Source organism: Lontra canadensis, unplaced genomic scaffold (assembly GCF_010015895.1).
Source record: "Lontra canadensis isolate GAN:19392208 unplaced genomic scaffold, GSC_riverotter_1.0 scaffold349, whole genome shotgun sequence".
Classification (NCBI taxonomy): Eukaryota; Metazoa; Chordata; class Mammalia; order Carnivora; family Mustelidae; genus Lontra; species Lontra canadensis.
Genome location: NW_022631343.1, coordinates 1 through 16,864, shown reverse-complemented (window position 1 = coordinate 16,864; position 16,864 = coordinate 1). Strand labels below are relative to the sequence as shown.

The following is a 16,864-nucleotide window of genomic DNA, read 5'->3' as shown; positions in this document are numbered from 1 at the left end:
TTTAACTTTTTTACAAAGTCGACAGCTTACTGACCACTAGTGAGCATGCCCTCTTTGCTAAAAGGCCCTCCTTGTCTCATGCTGTCTGCTCCGCTTCGAGAACTTCTACTGACACCCGCTTCACTGCTTGCAGGGACGGTGAGCTCGCTAGGCCTGCCGAGGGGCAGCAGAGCACACCTAGATCTGCCCGGTGTTTCCAAGTGAACAGAAAGACCCAGGACCGCCCGCCAGGCCCGCATCCGTATCCGGCGCCTCCACAGCGTGCGCGGCTGCGGAATGGTGGTGGCTGGCGGCTGAGACACGTTTACTGAGACCCAGGCAGCGGGAGGAGGACCGAGGAAGGGGGACAGTACACGCAGTGAAGGAAAGAGCACTATTTATTAGGTTGTGAGTTTCTCTGTTTTGCCTTTACAGATGCACAGAAGGTCATGGCAAGTAGAACGGAGGGAAATACGGCAGACGAGCCTCCACGCGAGCCCAGCGGCAGGGCCGGAGACCGCGACCCCAGGAAGGCAGCCGGGCGACCTCCGCCCGCTGGGAACACACCAGAGGCCTCTCGCCAGAGCCTCGCGGCCCTCGCCCCTTCCCCCACCCCCATTATGCTGGCGGTCGCCTTGCACTGTGGTTACCGTAAAATAACTCTCATTGGCATCCAAGCTTTATAAAAACACCTTCATTTTGCTCAAAAAGGGCAGTCAATAGATACAGAGAAGCCAAACTGAACAGCCTCAACAAAATAAAATTAACATCAGCAGCAAACCCTCTTGCTGAAGACTTCGGACAGAGTGCACGTGGACCAAAGTTCTAGGCTGTTAAAAAGGGGCACACACCCACGCACGGCCCCTCGCCTTGCACACACTGGGTAAGGAAGTCAGTTATGGATTTTAATGGCCTTTTCCAGGTAAGTGTAGCGACTCCTCTTTGGGGCTTTGTTGAAGTGGTCGAGCCCTAGCCAAGGCCGAGGGTGAGACATGTTACCTGGTGGAGAGAGAGACACGGCTGAGACCGGACGGACAGCAAGCCCAGGAGCGGCAGGGCCAGCGGCCCTCGGGGCGGCTCCCGGGGAAGCTGGGGCTCCGAGCCAAGCCCCACCCACCCTCACAGACCGCGCCAGTGGCTTCCCGGTGCGCCCTGCCAGTGAGCCACCGACGTGACCGTGGCCACGCGCCGCTCCTCCCTGCTTCACATGCACAGACGCCACCGGGACCCGGGGTGGGCCGCCCGCTGCTCGGCCCGTGGAAGGGCGCTTACCAGGCTGGGGCTCAAAGTCTTTCAAGTTCACTTCATACTCATCCTCGTTGATGTACTGGTGTCGGCCCATCATCACAATGGCAAATTTAAACTGAAAGACAGAAGGGCCCTCCTCCGTGAACTCCAGGCGCAAGCAAACGCTCCCCTCTGGCCCAAGTCTCAGCTGCTTCCTGAGCCGAGATTTCGGGGCGCGGCCCGTACACCCCTCCCAAGTGCCCAAGGCGCGCACCTTCTCGAACTCCTTTTCCTGGATGTCCAGCAGACTCTGAATCCGCTTCATGACTTCTCTGAAGTGCTCGCCCTGCGGACGGTGAAGGACACGTGTGCGCACACTCACCTGCGTGCGGCCCGCGTGGACGCCGGCGGAGCTCCGCATCCACCCAGCGGGCAGGGGCCCCAGCTCGGCAGCGCGAAGCCCCCAGCACCGGGGGCGGTGGGTCCTCGACCTCGCAGCCCGGCCCTCACCTGGTGTATCCTCAGCAGAAACGGAACGCCAAACGTCCCAAACACCTCCTTGTGGAAGTGCGCCACAGTGACCAGCATCTCGTTCTCCGTGTCTATGTCCACCTGGTCCAGAGGGATTTCCTGCAGACCCAGAGGAGACACGCAGCTGAGCGACACGGTCCATGCACACCAAGGCCGCGTTCGCTTCTGACTCGCTGCTCCGACAACGCAGCTGAGGCTTATCTTGTCCCAACACCACATCCGGGTCTTGTTAGGATGAGACCTCGGAGGTAGAAGGCATCTGCGTTTTTGTTTTTTTTTTTAAGATTTTATGTATTTGACAGAGAGAGATCACAAGTAGGCAGGGAGGCAGCCAGAGGCGGTAGAGGGGGAAGCAGGCTCCCTGCCGAGCAGAGAGCCCAATCCGGGGCTCAATCCCAGGACCCTGAGATCATGACCTGAGCCGAAGGCAGAGGCTTTAACCCACTGAGCCACCCAGACACCCGGCATCTGCATTTTCTTAAAGAAACGGAGTTTGGGGAGACCGAATGACGTCACTGGAAATCCCAGCCACTCCTCCGTCAACATGGAGCCCCAGCTTCTGGCCAGATGTGCCTGTGGCCCGTATTCAGAATTCACTCCCGAGCACAAGCCGTCTACGACCCTACATATATAGGGACCGCTGGCAGTCAAAGACATGGTGCCTGGGGCAGGGGAGAGCAGGCGGGGAGCTGCTGGGAAGGGGACCGACGTGCGCGGACACATATGGCGGGGAGGGCCGCTCAGCTGCACACGCCTGAAGCGCTTAGAGAGGAGAATTCTACATTATGTAAATTCTGTCACAATGAAACAGTAACTTCTCAAAATGTGTAAGAGCAAAGCAGCTGCAAGGAACGGCCTCTACTGGTACCACGCATGGCCCCGGGGCCGCGCCCGCAAGTCCGTGCCGTCGGAGGGGGGCGGGTGGCCATCGCTCTGGCCAGGGCGCCCACAGGGAGGGCCGGTTACCTCGATTCGAAACGTTCTACTCGTCGCTGGGGATAAGCATTCTAACAGCTCGTCTTCCTGGTGCACCCCGATAATCTTGTAGCTTACAATCTCCAGCAGCCTGCACAGAACAGGGGGGAGTGAACTACATCAATTTGTGTGGGGGAGAGACGGATGAGTAGCTTCCTAAGAAGAAATTCTTTATCAAGTAGCTATCGACAGCTGCGTATTTTCTTCCTCTTCAGAGAGCTGAAAGGTGCAAAGTGGGCATCATCGGGGAGCACACGCACAACCGCGGACAACCCCGGTCGGCGGCCCCCGCGTCGAGGCAACGCGGCCCCATGCGGGTGGAGGGATGGAGCGGAAACCGAGCGTCCAGGAGCTGTGTGCCCTGTGCCCACGATGGTTCCCATCGGGCAGGACTTGTGGTATTTTGCTCCTGCACTCATTAGAGAATAAAGATCTCATTCTTTTATGAATATCACGGAGCAAACGTTCCGGGAACCCAACAGCCCCAAGGCCTGTTTTGTCCTGGGAACACACGGCAGGGCACCAGGGCGAGCGGGCCCGACTCTGACACGCACGCTGCCCGCCGAGTCCGGGCTTCTGTCTCCAGGCGGAGAATCAGGTTCACGGGTCAGAAGCGCTTGGTTTTCTCAAACGCAACCGAGAGCAGCTCTGCCCAGTTTCGGCTGATACGCACTTCAATCCTCTCTCCACTGTGTTGACTTTTTTTTTTTTTTTTTAAAGATTTTATTTATTTATCTGACAGAGAGATAGAAAGCACAAGAAGGCAAGGTGGCAGGCAGAGGGAGAGGGAGGAGCAGGACGCCCGACACGGGGCTCGCTCCCAGGACCCGAGCTGAAGGCAGACGCTTTACTGACTGGGCCACCCCAACACCCCAGGCGTTGACTTTTCTACCCGAATCTCATCTTTACTACGTCTTAGTAACGATCAGGAGACAGGGAAGGAAGGAAGGAAATATCGCTCGACTATGACGTATTTATACACTGTCACAGAAGCCAGGCCGAGCGCCGGTCAGCCCCTGTGTGCGGGTCCAGTAATACGGCCGCGGGGTCCGGGGCCAGCACCTCCCCCGGGACGCCTCCGACTTCAGGAAATACTTGCCTAAGTTTCCCTGACGCCTTCTCCCCGAGCTCAACAGCCTTTTTACATTCTTCCAGCAGGTCCCGGACGCACCCGTGCTTATCGGGATAGAGTGTTATTTCCTAGCAAAGGGCAAGAGGAAAGGAAACATAAGGGGGTCTCTGCTCACACACACCCACGCTGCTGGAAGAGGGGAAAACACTGCACGAGATGTTCAGTTGTCCCAAGCCCCCCCCAATCAGGACACCCCCACCCTGAACGCCCCGATACGCACACTCTGACCCCCGGCCCCACCCCAGGGGAGTTTAAGAAATGCCGCTTTGATGCCAAAAGGTTGCCATTCACAGGACAGCTTCTCAGCAAACCCCCACACAGAAGGCCACCTCCTAGTCTGCGCTCTGAGCAAAGTGACACCGGGAGAGAGTGTAAGCCTTGACAACGACCGGAGTTGGACTGGAGGATGTCAGCCTACGGATCCACCCAGATGAGCATGTTTATGGCTCATGGCGTGCACTGCCATTCAAAACTGGCCCAGCTACAAAGGTGAAACGCTTGGGTCCAAGCAGGGACGGACCTCCTAGAGCCACCAACTCATGGGGGTACGGCGCGCTCTCAGTTAACAGCGGGTGTCCACATCCTCCACCCGCACCCCCCGCCGCCCCGGCTCTCAGGCCCCCTGCTGTTGCCCAGGGGGCTGGGCAGAGGAAGAAACAGTTCGAAAAGCAGTGGTGGTGGCAGGAGGGGGACAGAGGGCCACTAATACCCTTCTTTCGTTGTTTTAGTTTTCAAGGGCTAGATAGACAAACATTAAACACACACCAATGAAAATAAAAATAAATAAAAATTCATATCATTAAAAAGCACATACCTCTTCCCTAAACTGGCTGTTTAACCAAATACACTTAAAACTTCGTCTGTTTTCAAAGTCTGTGATTTTCATCTTAAGCTGTTGAGAAAAGAGAGACTGTTAGATCCGTCTCCACAAAACCCAAGCCTTGTCCTGACGACCCACGGTTATGTGAATTCGGACTCATACCTGCTGATAGTAAAGCTTCTTAGGTTGTCTAGGCTTGAAGAACTGTAGGAGATCTCTTAAAGTCCCTTCATAATTATGTCTAAGAGGGTTACCCGGGCCGTCCCTATAACTGCACAAGAAAAAAGCATAAAAACAAATGACTTGTTTGTTTACCTAAAATATCCGTGAGCATAAAACAAACCACTGCCCTTACGCCCAGAGCCAAAATGTGGGCCTGGCACAAGGCTTCCCACCACACTCCTGTTTCCAGAGCCCCTGGGCCCCCAGGGGCCCCACCTGCGCTCTCGGCAATGGGGACACAGTGTGCGCGAGCCTGGCTGGGGAGGACCTGGCTGGATGCGCAGGAGACGCGGGGGGTCATGTATCTAAAAAGTCAGTCAGGCTCTGGGTGAGGCCGCCCGTTCCTCGGACGTCAGGAAGCAGTGCAGTCAGGATGTGTGAGGTGACCACTCTCTATCGGAAACTAAGTAGGGGCATGTCAGGTGCCGCGGCCCCCCACTCATGGGATTGGTTCCACAATGTCCGGATCAACTCTGGAGAGCAGGCAGTACAGACCCTGATATGAGGTGATGGGGCCCGCCTTACCCTTGAGACTTGAAAAACTGGAGCAACATGGGGTCCGTGTTGAGCCTCTGGGCCACTGTCTTTGCAACCTGGGAGGAAGGAAGGTACCCAAAGTCAGAGAAGAAGGCTCGTGTTGGGGAGTGAACTAAAATTTGCTTATAAGCTTTACCATTAACTATTTACCGAATGTTCTTAATAAAAAATTGTGATATAAACAGCCTGAATTTTCATGGCCTAAAAATCCACCACCTGCTGAGAATAAACCACTCCCTGGTGTATCCCCAGCAGCCCATCGGTGAAATTAGCTATGAAAAAAGTATTTTTTAAAGGAAAAAAAAATCCCTTTAGCCCGAAACCACATGCCTGAGATTAAGGCCTGAGCTGAGATCAAGAAACAGACACCAAACCGACTGAGCCACCCGGGCGCCCCAACGGTCTCTCACGTCTAATGGTGAGGTCTACAGGTTTACTTGCCGATGGCAAGCTGGAACAGAGACAAAGCTGTTCTAGAAACTGCCATCTCCGAAACCGTATCATGCCGGGGTGGATGGGATGGGAGTCGAGGGTCAGCGCTAGCACCAATCCCGTCCAGAGCCACTCAGACCCCGGGGCCGTCGCCCTTCCTCCGGAACCGAGCCCGTCGGCTCCCTCAGCAACCCTCCCTTTTTAAAAAGGACTCGGTCTGATGTGGAATCTGAAGGGGAAAGAGCCTTTATCAAATACCTGAAAATAATTCATTCGGTTTGATAATGTAACCACGAATCCAGGATCATTAGGGATTGTTTTATCACAGAAAATGACATCGACACGGTGGTAGAGGTCTCGGAAATATTCTTTTGCAGTGGGTAGTTCACTGTTATCATTTTCAGGATCATCCCTGGGGGAAGAAAGGAACAGAATGCAGACTGAATCAAAATCCAGGCCAGGCACAATGGTTTTTTAAAAAGAAATAAAAAGGCACCACCTCTCGAACCACAGTGACACAGACAGGTATGGACAGAAGTTCTGACTAACCCTGTGGCTGCTAGGAGTCTGGAGTCTGTCCCAGCTGCTCTGTCAGCCAGGACAGTAAGGGACGGCCACCACACTAGAGGGTGTGCTTTGAGCCTCCCACGTGCCCATGCAAACGCACCTGCTGCTCTTGATCTCGATACGAACACAGAACCGTGTCCTCCTGTTTTATACACAGGGAGGGACTCGGCAGGACGTGCCTCACAGCAGAGGCTACTCTGACCCCGAGCTGGCAGGCAACCACTTTCCTGGTAAGGCAGCAGGGCCCAGTAGTCGCGAAGCCTAAAATATTTACTACCTGGCCCTCCAAACCTACGTCCGCCAAGCCCGGTGCTCGTGGGATCCCCGTGACCCGTGTTCAACACTGCCACGGCCAGATGGCTTCTCCAGGAGCCCCGGCGAGGCCGCCTGCAGACAAAGCATCTAAGACCACAGACCTGCTGGTGTGACAGGCACAGGGACTTCAACGAGTCCCCTATGCAGGTGCGTGCCGGGGACGCTCGCGCTGAGGGGCAGGAAAACCACCCTGCTGCTGGCCGGGCTGCTGCCCCGCTCGGAGCTGCAGTGCTCGTCACTGATTCTTAGGAAACCGTTCGTTCTATGAGGAAAAGGTTCGCTGTCCACGATCCCCAAACCGAGAGAGGGGCCAACTTCCATCCACATTCTCAGCTACTTCGAACAGAATCTGACTAACTCAGGGTCTTGACACAGTTTTGTTTCCTACTTCTGGGGCTTATGGGAAAACTATGAGTACAAAGTGATTCAGTCCTTCAAAAAGTACTTACTTCTGGAAGACTATAATGTCACCGTCCATTAGTTCATCAAGGGCTTTATCAAGAGACACGTCGTAGTCCTGAATTCTCTCTGTTAAATTCGGTTTAACTTCCTACAGTGAAAGAGAAGAAAGGTTCCCGGTGAGCATCTGTCCGTGTTCCACACGGCCCGACGCCGCAGGTGCTCTCCCGGAGAGTATCGTTCTCTCTGCCCTACATTTCTAGTAAGTGAAAATGCTAACGGGAACGTTACCATCCACAGAGACGTAATGCCCCTGAGCCCGAGTGAGGAAAAAAAAATATCTAGACGTCTACAACTGTGACCCTCACCTCCACACCAGCCGGCCCCACCAACTTAGCTGCCGACCTCACAAAGCGATGAAGCCAGGGCAGCAGAACAAACGAGAAGAGCCCTCCCCAAACCACAAGCGATACAGTGTTTACGGAGCAACAAGCCGTCCAAACCTCATAGAGGATAAGGCTAGTATCTTGGATAAATCCCGCTCTGTCACACATAACCGGGAGCAAGTCACCTGCATTCGAGGAAAACAAGAATCCAAAGCTGTGATGAGCCAAGACTTGAGCAAAACCAACCTCGAGGGTGAGGGCAGGAGGACTTACGTATTTTACAGGATATTGGTGTGTAGATGTGCCCACAGTAGTTCAAGCTCCGTGTTTTGGGGTCATACATTTTCAAAAACAGCATGACATCATCTACGAGATTAATAAACAGGTTTTGTTAGGATCTTACCACGTGGGACAATGTTCCAAAAACATGAACAAGAGATGACCAAAATGACAGCCTTTGGCACCCAAAAGCCATCGTGTCCGCCGAGGTTCATCAAAGACTGAATGACCCTTGAGTCCAGTGTCATTCCACACATCGGGCCCCCGGGAAACACTAATCCAAGGCAGTGAGGATGGGACTGAGGGCCTTAACCTTATCAGGCATCTTATTTTCAAGGCCAGGTACTAACCAGCTAGCTGAGTGCTGCCATGAGAAAACGCTGATATTGTGTGTCCTTGCAGCAGGAACAAGGGACCGTTTCAGAGCAAGCATCAGCAGGCTCTGACCCACGTGTTATGTCAAAAAAAGCCGTGCCAGAAGACAGCCAACCTGTTCACCAATGCCTTCTCTGCGGCCCCCGACGGAGGGCAGAGGCCACAATGGCCCACGAGTGTGAAAGGCTGACTACCCAGCCCTCGGCAGGGTGCGCCTGCAGCCCTGCTCTGCGGCAGCCCATGAGGCACGCAGGAAACCACGGGGCCAAGGCCACAACAGGACACAAGGACTCAGCACGGCCACAGGCTGCTTGCCACCAGCAGCCAGTCGGGCCCACTCAGCTTCGCCAAGAAGCCTGAGCACGGAAAGGGGTCCGGGACGTATCTGGAACTGGACTCCACGGCAAAAGAAGAACACCGAACCCCACGTGTGTCTAGACGCTGGGATCCAGTGCTGCTGCTCCAGGGACACTTACGATCTTTGTCAAACTTGGGTAACGTGGCCCCGCTGGCAGCAAGCTCCGGATCAACGGTCTCCAGGAATATTGTCCATGGATTTTCATTATCGCTCAGTTCAATCATCTATTTCCAAAAGAGATGCTGGTGTTAGACTACTTCAGGGGCCAATGAGAGTGAAGACCACGGCCACCCACGAGTCAGTGGGCCAGAGGCAGATAAGTCACGGCAGCACCCGGCGCCTCCCGCACATGGCCCTCACCGTCTTGTTGCCGTCTGCCTCGTTATCCAACATGGCGGGCCGTTTGGTTCCATTGCTCCTCGCCTGCATGGGCCATAATCGAATTTGATCTTGTGGAAATCCCTGAAAAAAATTAAAGCTAAATTAATTAAAACAAAATCGGCTCGTACTTTAATTCCTTATGCACGCCAGGATTCCAGGATTAGAAGAAATAAAACAACAGAGCTCTCCCTGCTGACGTGGACAACAGAGACCACCCACCACCCCGCCGTCCCCATCAGGGTCCCCAGTATGCCAGGGCTTGAATGCCTGGTCCCTGCTGGTCCAGGGAGTAAGGAAAGGAGGCAGAACCTGGAGGTCAAAACAACCACCCCCAGAATGGCCGGCACTCACCATGGTCTGAGAAAGGTTCTGGACAAATTCAGTCAGGGAGGAGTTTTTCAATACTTTGAACACAGTGTATTTCACTTTTTCTTCATCGTACATATCATTTCCTTGGTGGCCACAAAACTGGTCCTCTGCAACTATCTGAAAATACACAGAAAACATGCAACAGAATTTCCAACCGTGAGACCACCCCGAGCAAAGCAAAGTTTCAATAGTAACATGAGCTAATCTTGTGGTTTCTAGCACCCTTCTTCAGGAGACCCAAGCAGACAAGAATCAAGATGACGAAGGACGAAATGGGGTGCTGAGTCAGAAAGTATGAACACCTGTGCCCCCACACACTCACACCCCCTCCCTGAGGGGCGAGCTGGAAGCCCATGCCTGGCACTGCGGGTTTTGACTGCCCAGGCCCAGCCAGGAGGCTCAGCGCGTTTCTCTTCCCAGGCAACCAACCTGCGGAGGGCAGCGACTGAACCGTGAACCCAAACCTTCTCGAAGTTCACCCTCTTGTCCAGGTCTCCTTCCTTCCCTGTCACCGGTTACATTTCTCTGTGGCCTGGAGCACCACCTCCCACCGTTGGCCGGCCCTCCCATGCCCCCCCCCCAGGGGGCCCTCCCCCCGACACCCTGCCCCCGCCGCCCCCACACAAGACACCCTAGCACGGACAGTGCGCAGCCCAGTCCGGGGGCCGACCTGCACTTGCATGTAGAGGTGGGCTTCCTGCCGCTCCTTCCGCTTCTGCGCCTCGATCCTTTTCTCCTCCTGGAGTCGCTCTACCAGCTGCTGAGGGATGTCGTGGTCGGTGACCGCTTGTAAAACCTCACCTGCACGACAAAGTACGGTTGCTCACCTCCTCAGAAGGCCCCAATGCCATGTCCTCGTCAACACAGTCATCTTCAAATCCAAGTCCTCGGGACCGAGAATCCACATGAAAACCCACACGCCCCACCCAGCTGGCCAGGAGGACACGCGAGCCCGGCGGAGGACAGCACCCCGGGAGCAGGGACTCGGGCCCGCCGAGCCAAGCGAGGGGCGCTACTCACTGAGCTTGGACTCCCTGATGTACACCAGCATGTAGGCGTTGGTGCAGTGCCGCACGGACAGGTCGTCGTCGTGGCCCCCGTAGTTATGCTCGATGGCCTCCTCCTTCGTACACCTGGACACCACGTCGTCGTCGAATTTGCACCACTGGCAGGGAGAGCAAGGAGACATGCAGAGATAAAGCACACAGGCAAAGAGGCGGGGTTTTCCTAAAACAAGGCACCCAAGGATGTGCCAAACCAGGGGGCCTCCACCGAGCTGCCTGGCACCCTGGCCGACCCCGGCCCGCACTCGGGGGGACCGGGAAAGCGCATCTGTTGGCTGTTCTGTCTTACATGCCAACAGCCCACTTCAACTGGGAATCAATCGACCATACAACTCTTCACAGATCTGAGATAATCAGACAGGGCACACCTCCCTCTGCTAGTAAAGCTGAATTTTATGGTCCAGTTATGAAACTAAAAGGGGACATTTGATCCTATCATGACATATTATCTCAGCAAGTGAGGGCCTGACTTAAATAAAAGTCAGCAGAGTTGTACGTTATACTGATCTTCCCATCTCATTGTGGACCGAGTCACTTTCAACACTACTAAATCTCACAGTGAAAGGCTCACCGTGGTCTGGTGCCGTGTGGGTCCCTCCACCAACTCTCAGGTCAAGCGAGGCGGGCTTGGCCTCTGCTCGGTTCCTCACTGGCCCTAGGGTCCTGGACACAGACCCCGAGGACGCCCTGGTCCCCTGGGGAAGACTACGAGAGCAGATCCAGGCAAACCAGGGGAAGACGGTGCGTCACCAAGTGGGGATCACCAGGCACCCAGAGGGATTGCAATCGACAGGGGCCCCCGCCCAGGCCCGGGCCGTGGGGAGGACTCTGCTGGCATCCTTAAGTGCCAAATACATGCCTCACTGGACATACGAAGGGATAAAGGGCCAAGCTCGACACTAATAATGAGAGGCACGCCATGTATAATCACTGATTTTCTATTCACCTCTGAAGTAGCAGCGATTAATGCACGAGGGCACGCAGATACCCCAGAGCCCAGAGTGGACTCCTTCGCTGTCCAGGCCACCCGACAGGCATGGACAGAGGCACAGCTCAGGGTCAGGGTGAATGACCTACACACCATCACATCCGACTCCACCCCTGCCCAGCACTTACTTTGCCGTCCCCTTTGGGGTTCAGATAAACCACATAATGTCCACCATGATTATCTCCACTGTGAACCAGGACTGCATGAAGGATATAATTTGCAGGGTCCTTAGGATCTGTTTTTTGCAAAAATTCATCGAGTGGTAACTGTTCTGGGAATTCAAACCTATCAAAAAACATTTTTAAAGAAATCCAGGTTTCATTCACACGTGAAATAGTTTACCTTTAGGCTTTAATTTATTGCTAGACGGTCTGATTTACTGGCTAATCTTTATCTAGAAAGGGAAGCATCATTGGGACCCGGGAGGTCCCATGAACTACTTCTGAGGCAGCTCCCATTCATCAGAACACGTTAATTACTCAGACGTCAGAACAAACTTGAAGCCAGGCAGCAGGAAAATGCCTCTAAGCGCACTGAGATACCGGACAGAATCTTACATTGAAGATATTACACAACAGCCAGTCTTGCGATAAGCATACACCATGACTTCTCTAGGATGCGGATAATTCCAATGTTACTAACGAGTAATTCTGACTGCCCAGCTCGTAGACCAGAGAGCATATACTTGAGTCTGAGAAACATGGGACATCAGATCTGAACAGGTAAGACATGGAAGAAAGGATCCCCTGTGCCCCGTGATTTCTAGTTCACATACTGAACTTGACCGGTCTTTAAATGACTGGGGTCCGTAAACATTTTAACAACATGGTCAAAGTTAATGAGGAGAAGTGCCCTGAGAGGCGGGTTGGCAAGGACTCGGAGGAGATCGAGCACACGGAGCCTGAAGGGGCAGCCACCCCAGCCCAGTACCACCCAATCGTGGCTGCTCTGCCAAATGTTCAGAATTCCTAAAGGACGCCAAAAATCTGGGTTTTTATGCAAAATCTCATGATTTTTTTTTCATGCTGGCAACAAATGCCAATAAAAACAAACAAAAACAAGGTGAGGGCCCAAAGAAATACACCAGCAGGCTGGCTGTAGTCTGCAGGCTGCCAGTCTGTGATGTCTGGTGGAGACGGCTTCTTAGAGACTCCACAGTGATGGGCAAAAATGAAAGAGCAAAGAGCAGGCTGGTAGCAAGTAACCTGACTGGGCCTGTTCTCTCTCCAGTTTGATGAGTGACTAACCATCCTCTACCCTGTGCCCAAATGAACCAGGACAAAACTTCTGTATTGTAAACCAGATAAAGTATTTACTATCATTCTTTTTAACTGGCATTGTAAGAATGGGGAAAACACCTGCAATAAGGCACACACATACATCTACTTCATCTTCCTGAAAATTCCAGCACATTCTAGAATACCAACTGAGCAGTTACAAAATGTTGGGAGAATCCTATTTAAACGAATACAACATCAAATTCCACTCCTGAGGTAAAAGTGACGTTCTGGTGAATGCAGAACAGGCGGAGAGGAAAGTCCCCTTCCCTCAGGGACCTCATCTGCCACAGTACGGAGGGAGCTGGGGATCCCTAAGAGCGAGTAACGGGAGCAGCAGCCCCTGAAATCCCTTAAGGGAAATATTCCCTTTAAAACCATTGTTCTTGGGACACTGAGGCAGGAGACAGACCCAAATACATCAGAGATGGACTGAAAATATAGAAAGACCAAACAAAACACTGAGACTGACCCCCGAAGTCAGGCGATGACTCAATCTTAACTTTCACACCCCACTATAGATTACCTATCATTGATCTTGATATTTTGGTCCGTCTGAGGGTCATACATAAATCTCATCAGCTGTAGATGTAACACTGGTGGCAAAGTTAGGAATTTCACACCTTTCTCTGCTTCCTGAACATTGAAAAAGAAATGCAAGTTTAGTTCAGCCCTACTTAGTCCTTGAAGCAAGGACAGCAACAGCGGTCAGCGAGATTCGGTGGGAGAGGAAGGGCTTCAGGTGTCCAGCTACGGTGTGTTTAAAATGCCGTTTAAGAAACAGGATCGTGGGTGGCTCAGCTGGTTAAGCGTCGACTCTTGGTTTCACTCGGGTCATGATCCCAGGGTCGTGAGATCGAGCACCCGTGTTGGGCTCCGCACTTGGGAATCTGCTTGATACTTTCTCCCTCTCCCCCAGCTCGCATGTTCTCCACACCCCTCTCTCCCTCAGATAAATAAAATCTTACACACACACACACACACACAGACAAGAACCAAGCTCAAACATAGAACTGGTGGTTGTCAGAGGACAGGGGATAGGAAGTGGGAAGGGCCACTAGAGGTGAGGGGGGTCAAGAGATCCGAACTTCTGGTTACAGCACAGGTCCCAGACCCGGGCGCGCCAGGGTCAGGGCACGTGAACGCCGCACCCCGGCGCGGCCCTCCCGGAGCAACCGATGCTGCACGTCAACGATGCTTCGACCAGAAACGAAAGTCCACTGTTGCGCTTACATCTCTCTCCGGTTTGCTGAAGTAGCTTGCGTGTGAGCGATTTACTCCGGATTATATTCTGACGCCCAACACGGGGTAGCAGCTAAGCGAATTAGGGCTTCATCACTAGCTGCCGTGTTACACGGTCGTTAAATCCCGCGGGAAGCAGGAACACACACAAAATCGTGCGCTGGGAAAGCAGAAGCTGGGGCTGCGGCGACGCGAGAGCAGGCGCGCTCACGGACCCCCGGCTGGAGCGGGTGCGGCCGCTCACGGTCCCGGGCGGACGACGCTGGTCAGCGGCTTCCTGCCCCTCGACTCTGGGCACGGTCACTTCCGAGCACATGACGCAGCGCACAGGCTCGGCGCTTACAGTCCAACCCACTTCTGGAGACGGTCCTCACTCAGCGGCAGACAGACCCTCACAGCAGCAACGCGGCCCGCTTCTCAACAAGGCCTCGGGGGCCCGACTCCACAGCTCCCACACCGCGGGCCCCACCTCAGCCGACACGCGTTTCCTCACGAGAATAAGCCTCTGCCCAACCCTACCACTACCAGAGCCCCGGGCTCTCATCCCAGCCCAGCTTCCCAGTCACACCTTCCTTCCAGGCCCGGGTACGTCCAGCCGGAGCTGGGCCTGTGACAAGCCACAGGCAAGGCGCCCTGAGGTCTCCTGAAGCTGCTCAAGAGGACAAAGTACCTCTGCAAAGAAAAACGAAAACCCGAGGAACCTGCCACACGAAGGCACGGCATGGTTTCCATGCAGCTGAGAACAACAACAGAAGAACCGTTTCTCTGCCACAGTCCACCAAGGTCAGGATTCTCAGGTACCGCTTACCCGGACCCCAAACTACCCGGTGTGGCAGGACAACGCTCGCGAGCTGCTCAAGTGTATCCGGAACACATCTCGGCCACGCGTTTGCCAAGTGACTTTCTGAGCCGCACACAACGCAGCACGCTGACCCGCGACGCCCCGCAAAGCGGGGACACTGTTCCAAGTCGGCCAGCTCGGGACACACGGGACAGTGTGGGGAATCGCCAACTGCTGAGCCCACGCGTCGGCTGCATCCGTGAGGACGCAGCTGACCCGCTCACACCGCCGGACGGCAGCCGGGACAGGCCACAGTCCACGTCTCTCCACCGGAGCACGGACGGACCAGTCCCTTGTGCACAAAGTCCGCTGCTCCGCCAGCAGCTGACAGCGCCTGTGGGGCTTTGTGGGAACCACGCAGGGACACAGCGTATTCACAGAACAAGCCAAAGAAAATGCACTCCTCGTTCTCCAGGTCCCGATCCCTGAGAAAACGAACTCCACCACACACACACACACGCCTAAGCGCGAACCACCACGAACCAGACGTGCAAGAGAGTCAGAACGTCCGCTGTAACCAGGAGAGGAGGAAAAGCTCCCGGCGGAAACCAGTGAGGAGAGGAGCAGAGTCACAGACGCCACCCAACGGCGGCACGGGGTCTCCCGGGTGCTGGGGGACGGCTCTACCCCAGAAGCTACATGTCAGCCTCCCGCCCGCAGCTCAGCCCCACCAGCAGCACGATCGGAGGCCCCAGAATACAGCGTCTGCACGAAGGAGTAAAACCCCAAGCTCTAACCCGAGCTCTAACCACAAGCAGTGGATGAAAAGGTACAAATGCCTGTTTCATCCACAACTGAAGCAAAGGACGCGAAAACACAGTGACGGGGAAGGCGGCCCACGGTTCCCACGTTACCTGCAAGCCGTGCTCCCCCGCGTCGTATTTATTGTCACCGTCTAGTTGTTCCACAGCCACGTAATCCACAAATGATTCAAATACTTGAAAGACAGAAAGAGAAGAAAGAAAAGTCAGCCGACGATTTCACTGGAGCCTTGATGGTAACGCAGCCGTCCCAGAACCCTGCCGCAGGCAGGGGAGGAGAGCCGACGGAATGACAGCCCTGGGCGGCGGCTCCCCACCCCTCCCGAGACCCGCCACACCTGCCGCGACCATCCCCACCACCGCTCCGCAGAAGTCCCGAACCTCTAAGAACACAGACATGGTTCTGACCCAAACACTTATCATAAAGCTACAGCTGAAGTGGGGCAGGACGAGAGCGGGACCATGGGGACGGGAGGGACAGGCTGGGACATGAGTAAGATGAATCAGGGCAAGGACCGAGCATCAATCACAGGGACTGAGCCGAGAACCTCCCGTTGCTAGGACAGCAGAACTCAAATGCCCTGCCTCGCACACAGAGGACCCTGTGCAGGGACAGGTGTGTTCACCGGGATGGAGCGCTCCTCTCACAGGGTGTCCAGAAGAATCACAAGGCTCCCTCCGAACAGCTTACAATTCTGTCAATTAAACCACAACAAAGCTAGGGGGTGTGGGGAAGATGGAGAATTCGCCAGGGACAACCAGTGGACAAAAGACAGCATCTAAACGCAAATCCACACGGACAGAACGTCCAACTGCTGAGGAGGTGCAGAGCATGGGGAGCATGTGACAGGTTCACCAGAGACCCGCATGCGGAGGGGCAGGCCTGACATCCTACCACGGGCAGAAAACCATTCTGGGTGGACTACGGATAAAGAGAAAAGATAAAATAGTAACAGATAAGAGAACAGTTGGATGTCAGGGCAGGTGTCCTTAACACAAAAAGCAGAGAACAACAGGCTGATTTCACTCAGAATTCTGAAATGCCATTTAGCAACAGAGGAGAGCCCCAAGCGGGGGAGCAACTCAGCGACGCCACCAGGCGAGCACCCCAGCGCATGCAGAAGCCCTTTTGCGATACTCCAGCCGGACTGACACGCACGGGCCTCGCTCTCCTGTGCTGCACGAACTCACACCCTGGACAACGGGCAGTCCAGGACGGGGATCTGGAAAGAGCCTGTCCCCCGTCCCAGCTCATGTGCGGAAGAGAAACCCACACAGGGCCCAGCCCCCACCCCCGACAGAGGGCAGATACCATCTGGGGCCGAGGTAAGAACTGCCCAAAAGATAGTGGTGGGGGGTTGGGGGGGGGGAAGGGCTCGCAGGCCCCAGAGCTCACGCCGGCCTGAG

At 54.7% G+C, this 16,864-nt stretch overlaps 1 protein-coding gene across 1 annotated transcript; it reads right to left on the bottom strand.

Annotated features, from left to right (window-relative positions):
- Window positions 1-359: 359 nt before the first annotated feature.
- LOC116862833 (ubiquitin carboxyl-terminal hydrolase 7) lies at window positions 360-15,648 on the bottom strand. The gene is made up of 21 exons (XM_032850265.1): window positions 15,551-15,648; window positions 13,140-13,249; window positions 11,465-11,621; window positions 10,305-10,449; window positions 9,955-10,085; window positions 9,267-9,401; window positions 8,895-8,996; window positions 8,653-8,758; window positions 7,796-7,888; window positions 7,640-7,707; window positions 7,187-7,287; window positions 6,114-6,267; window positions 5,412-5,479; window positions 4,827-4,935; window positions 4,659-4,736; window positions 3,812-3,912; window positions 2,704-2,803; window positions 1,717-1,836; window positions 1,481-1,552; window positions 1,252-1,342; window positions 360-978 (listed from the first exon to the last, which is right to left on the bottom strand). Exons 2-21 carry the CDS (start codon window positions 13,190-13,192, stop codon window positions 872-874), a joined length of 2,091 nt encoding a protein of 696 aa, XP_032706156.1. The 5' UTR covers window positions 13,193-13,249; window positions 15,551-15,648; the 3' UTR covers window positions 360-871.
- Between the last annotated feature and the right edge of the window lie 1,216 nt (window positions 15,649-16,864).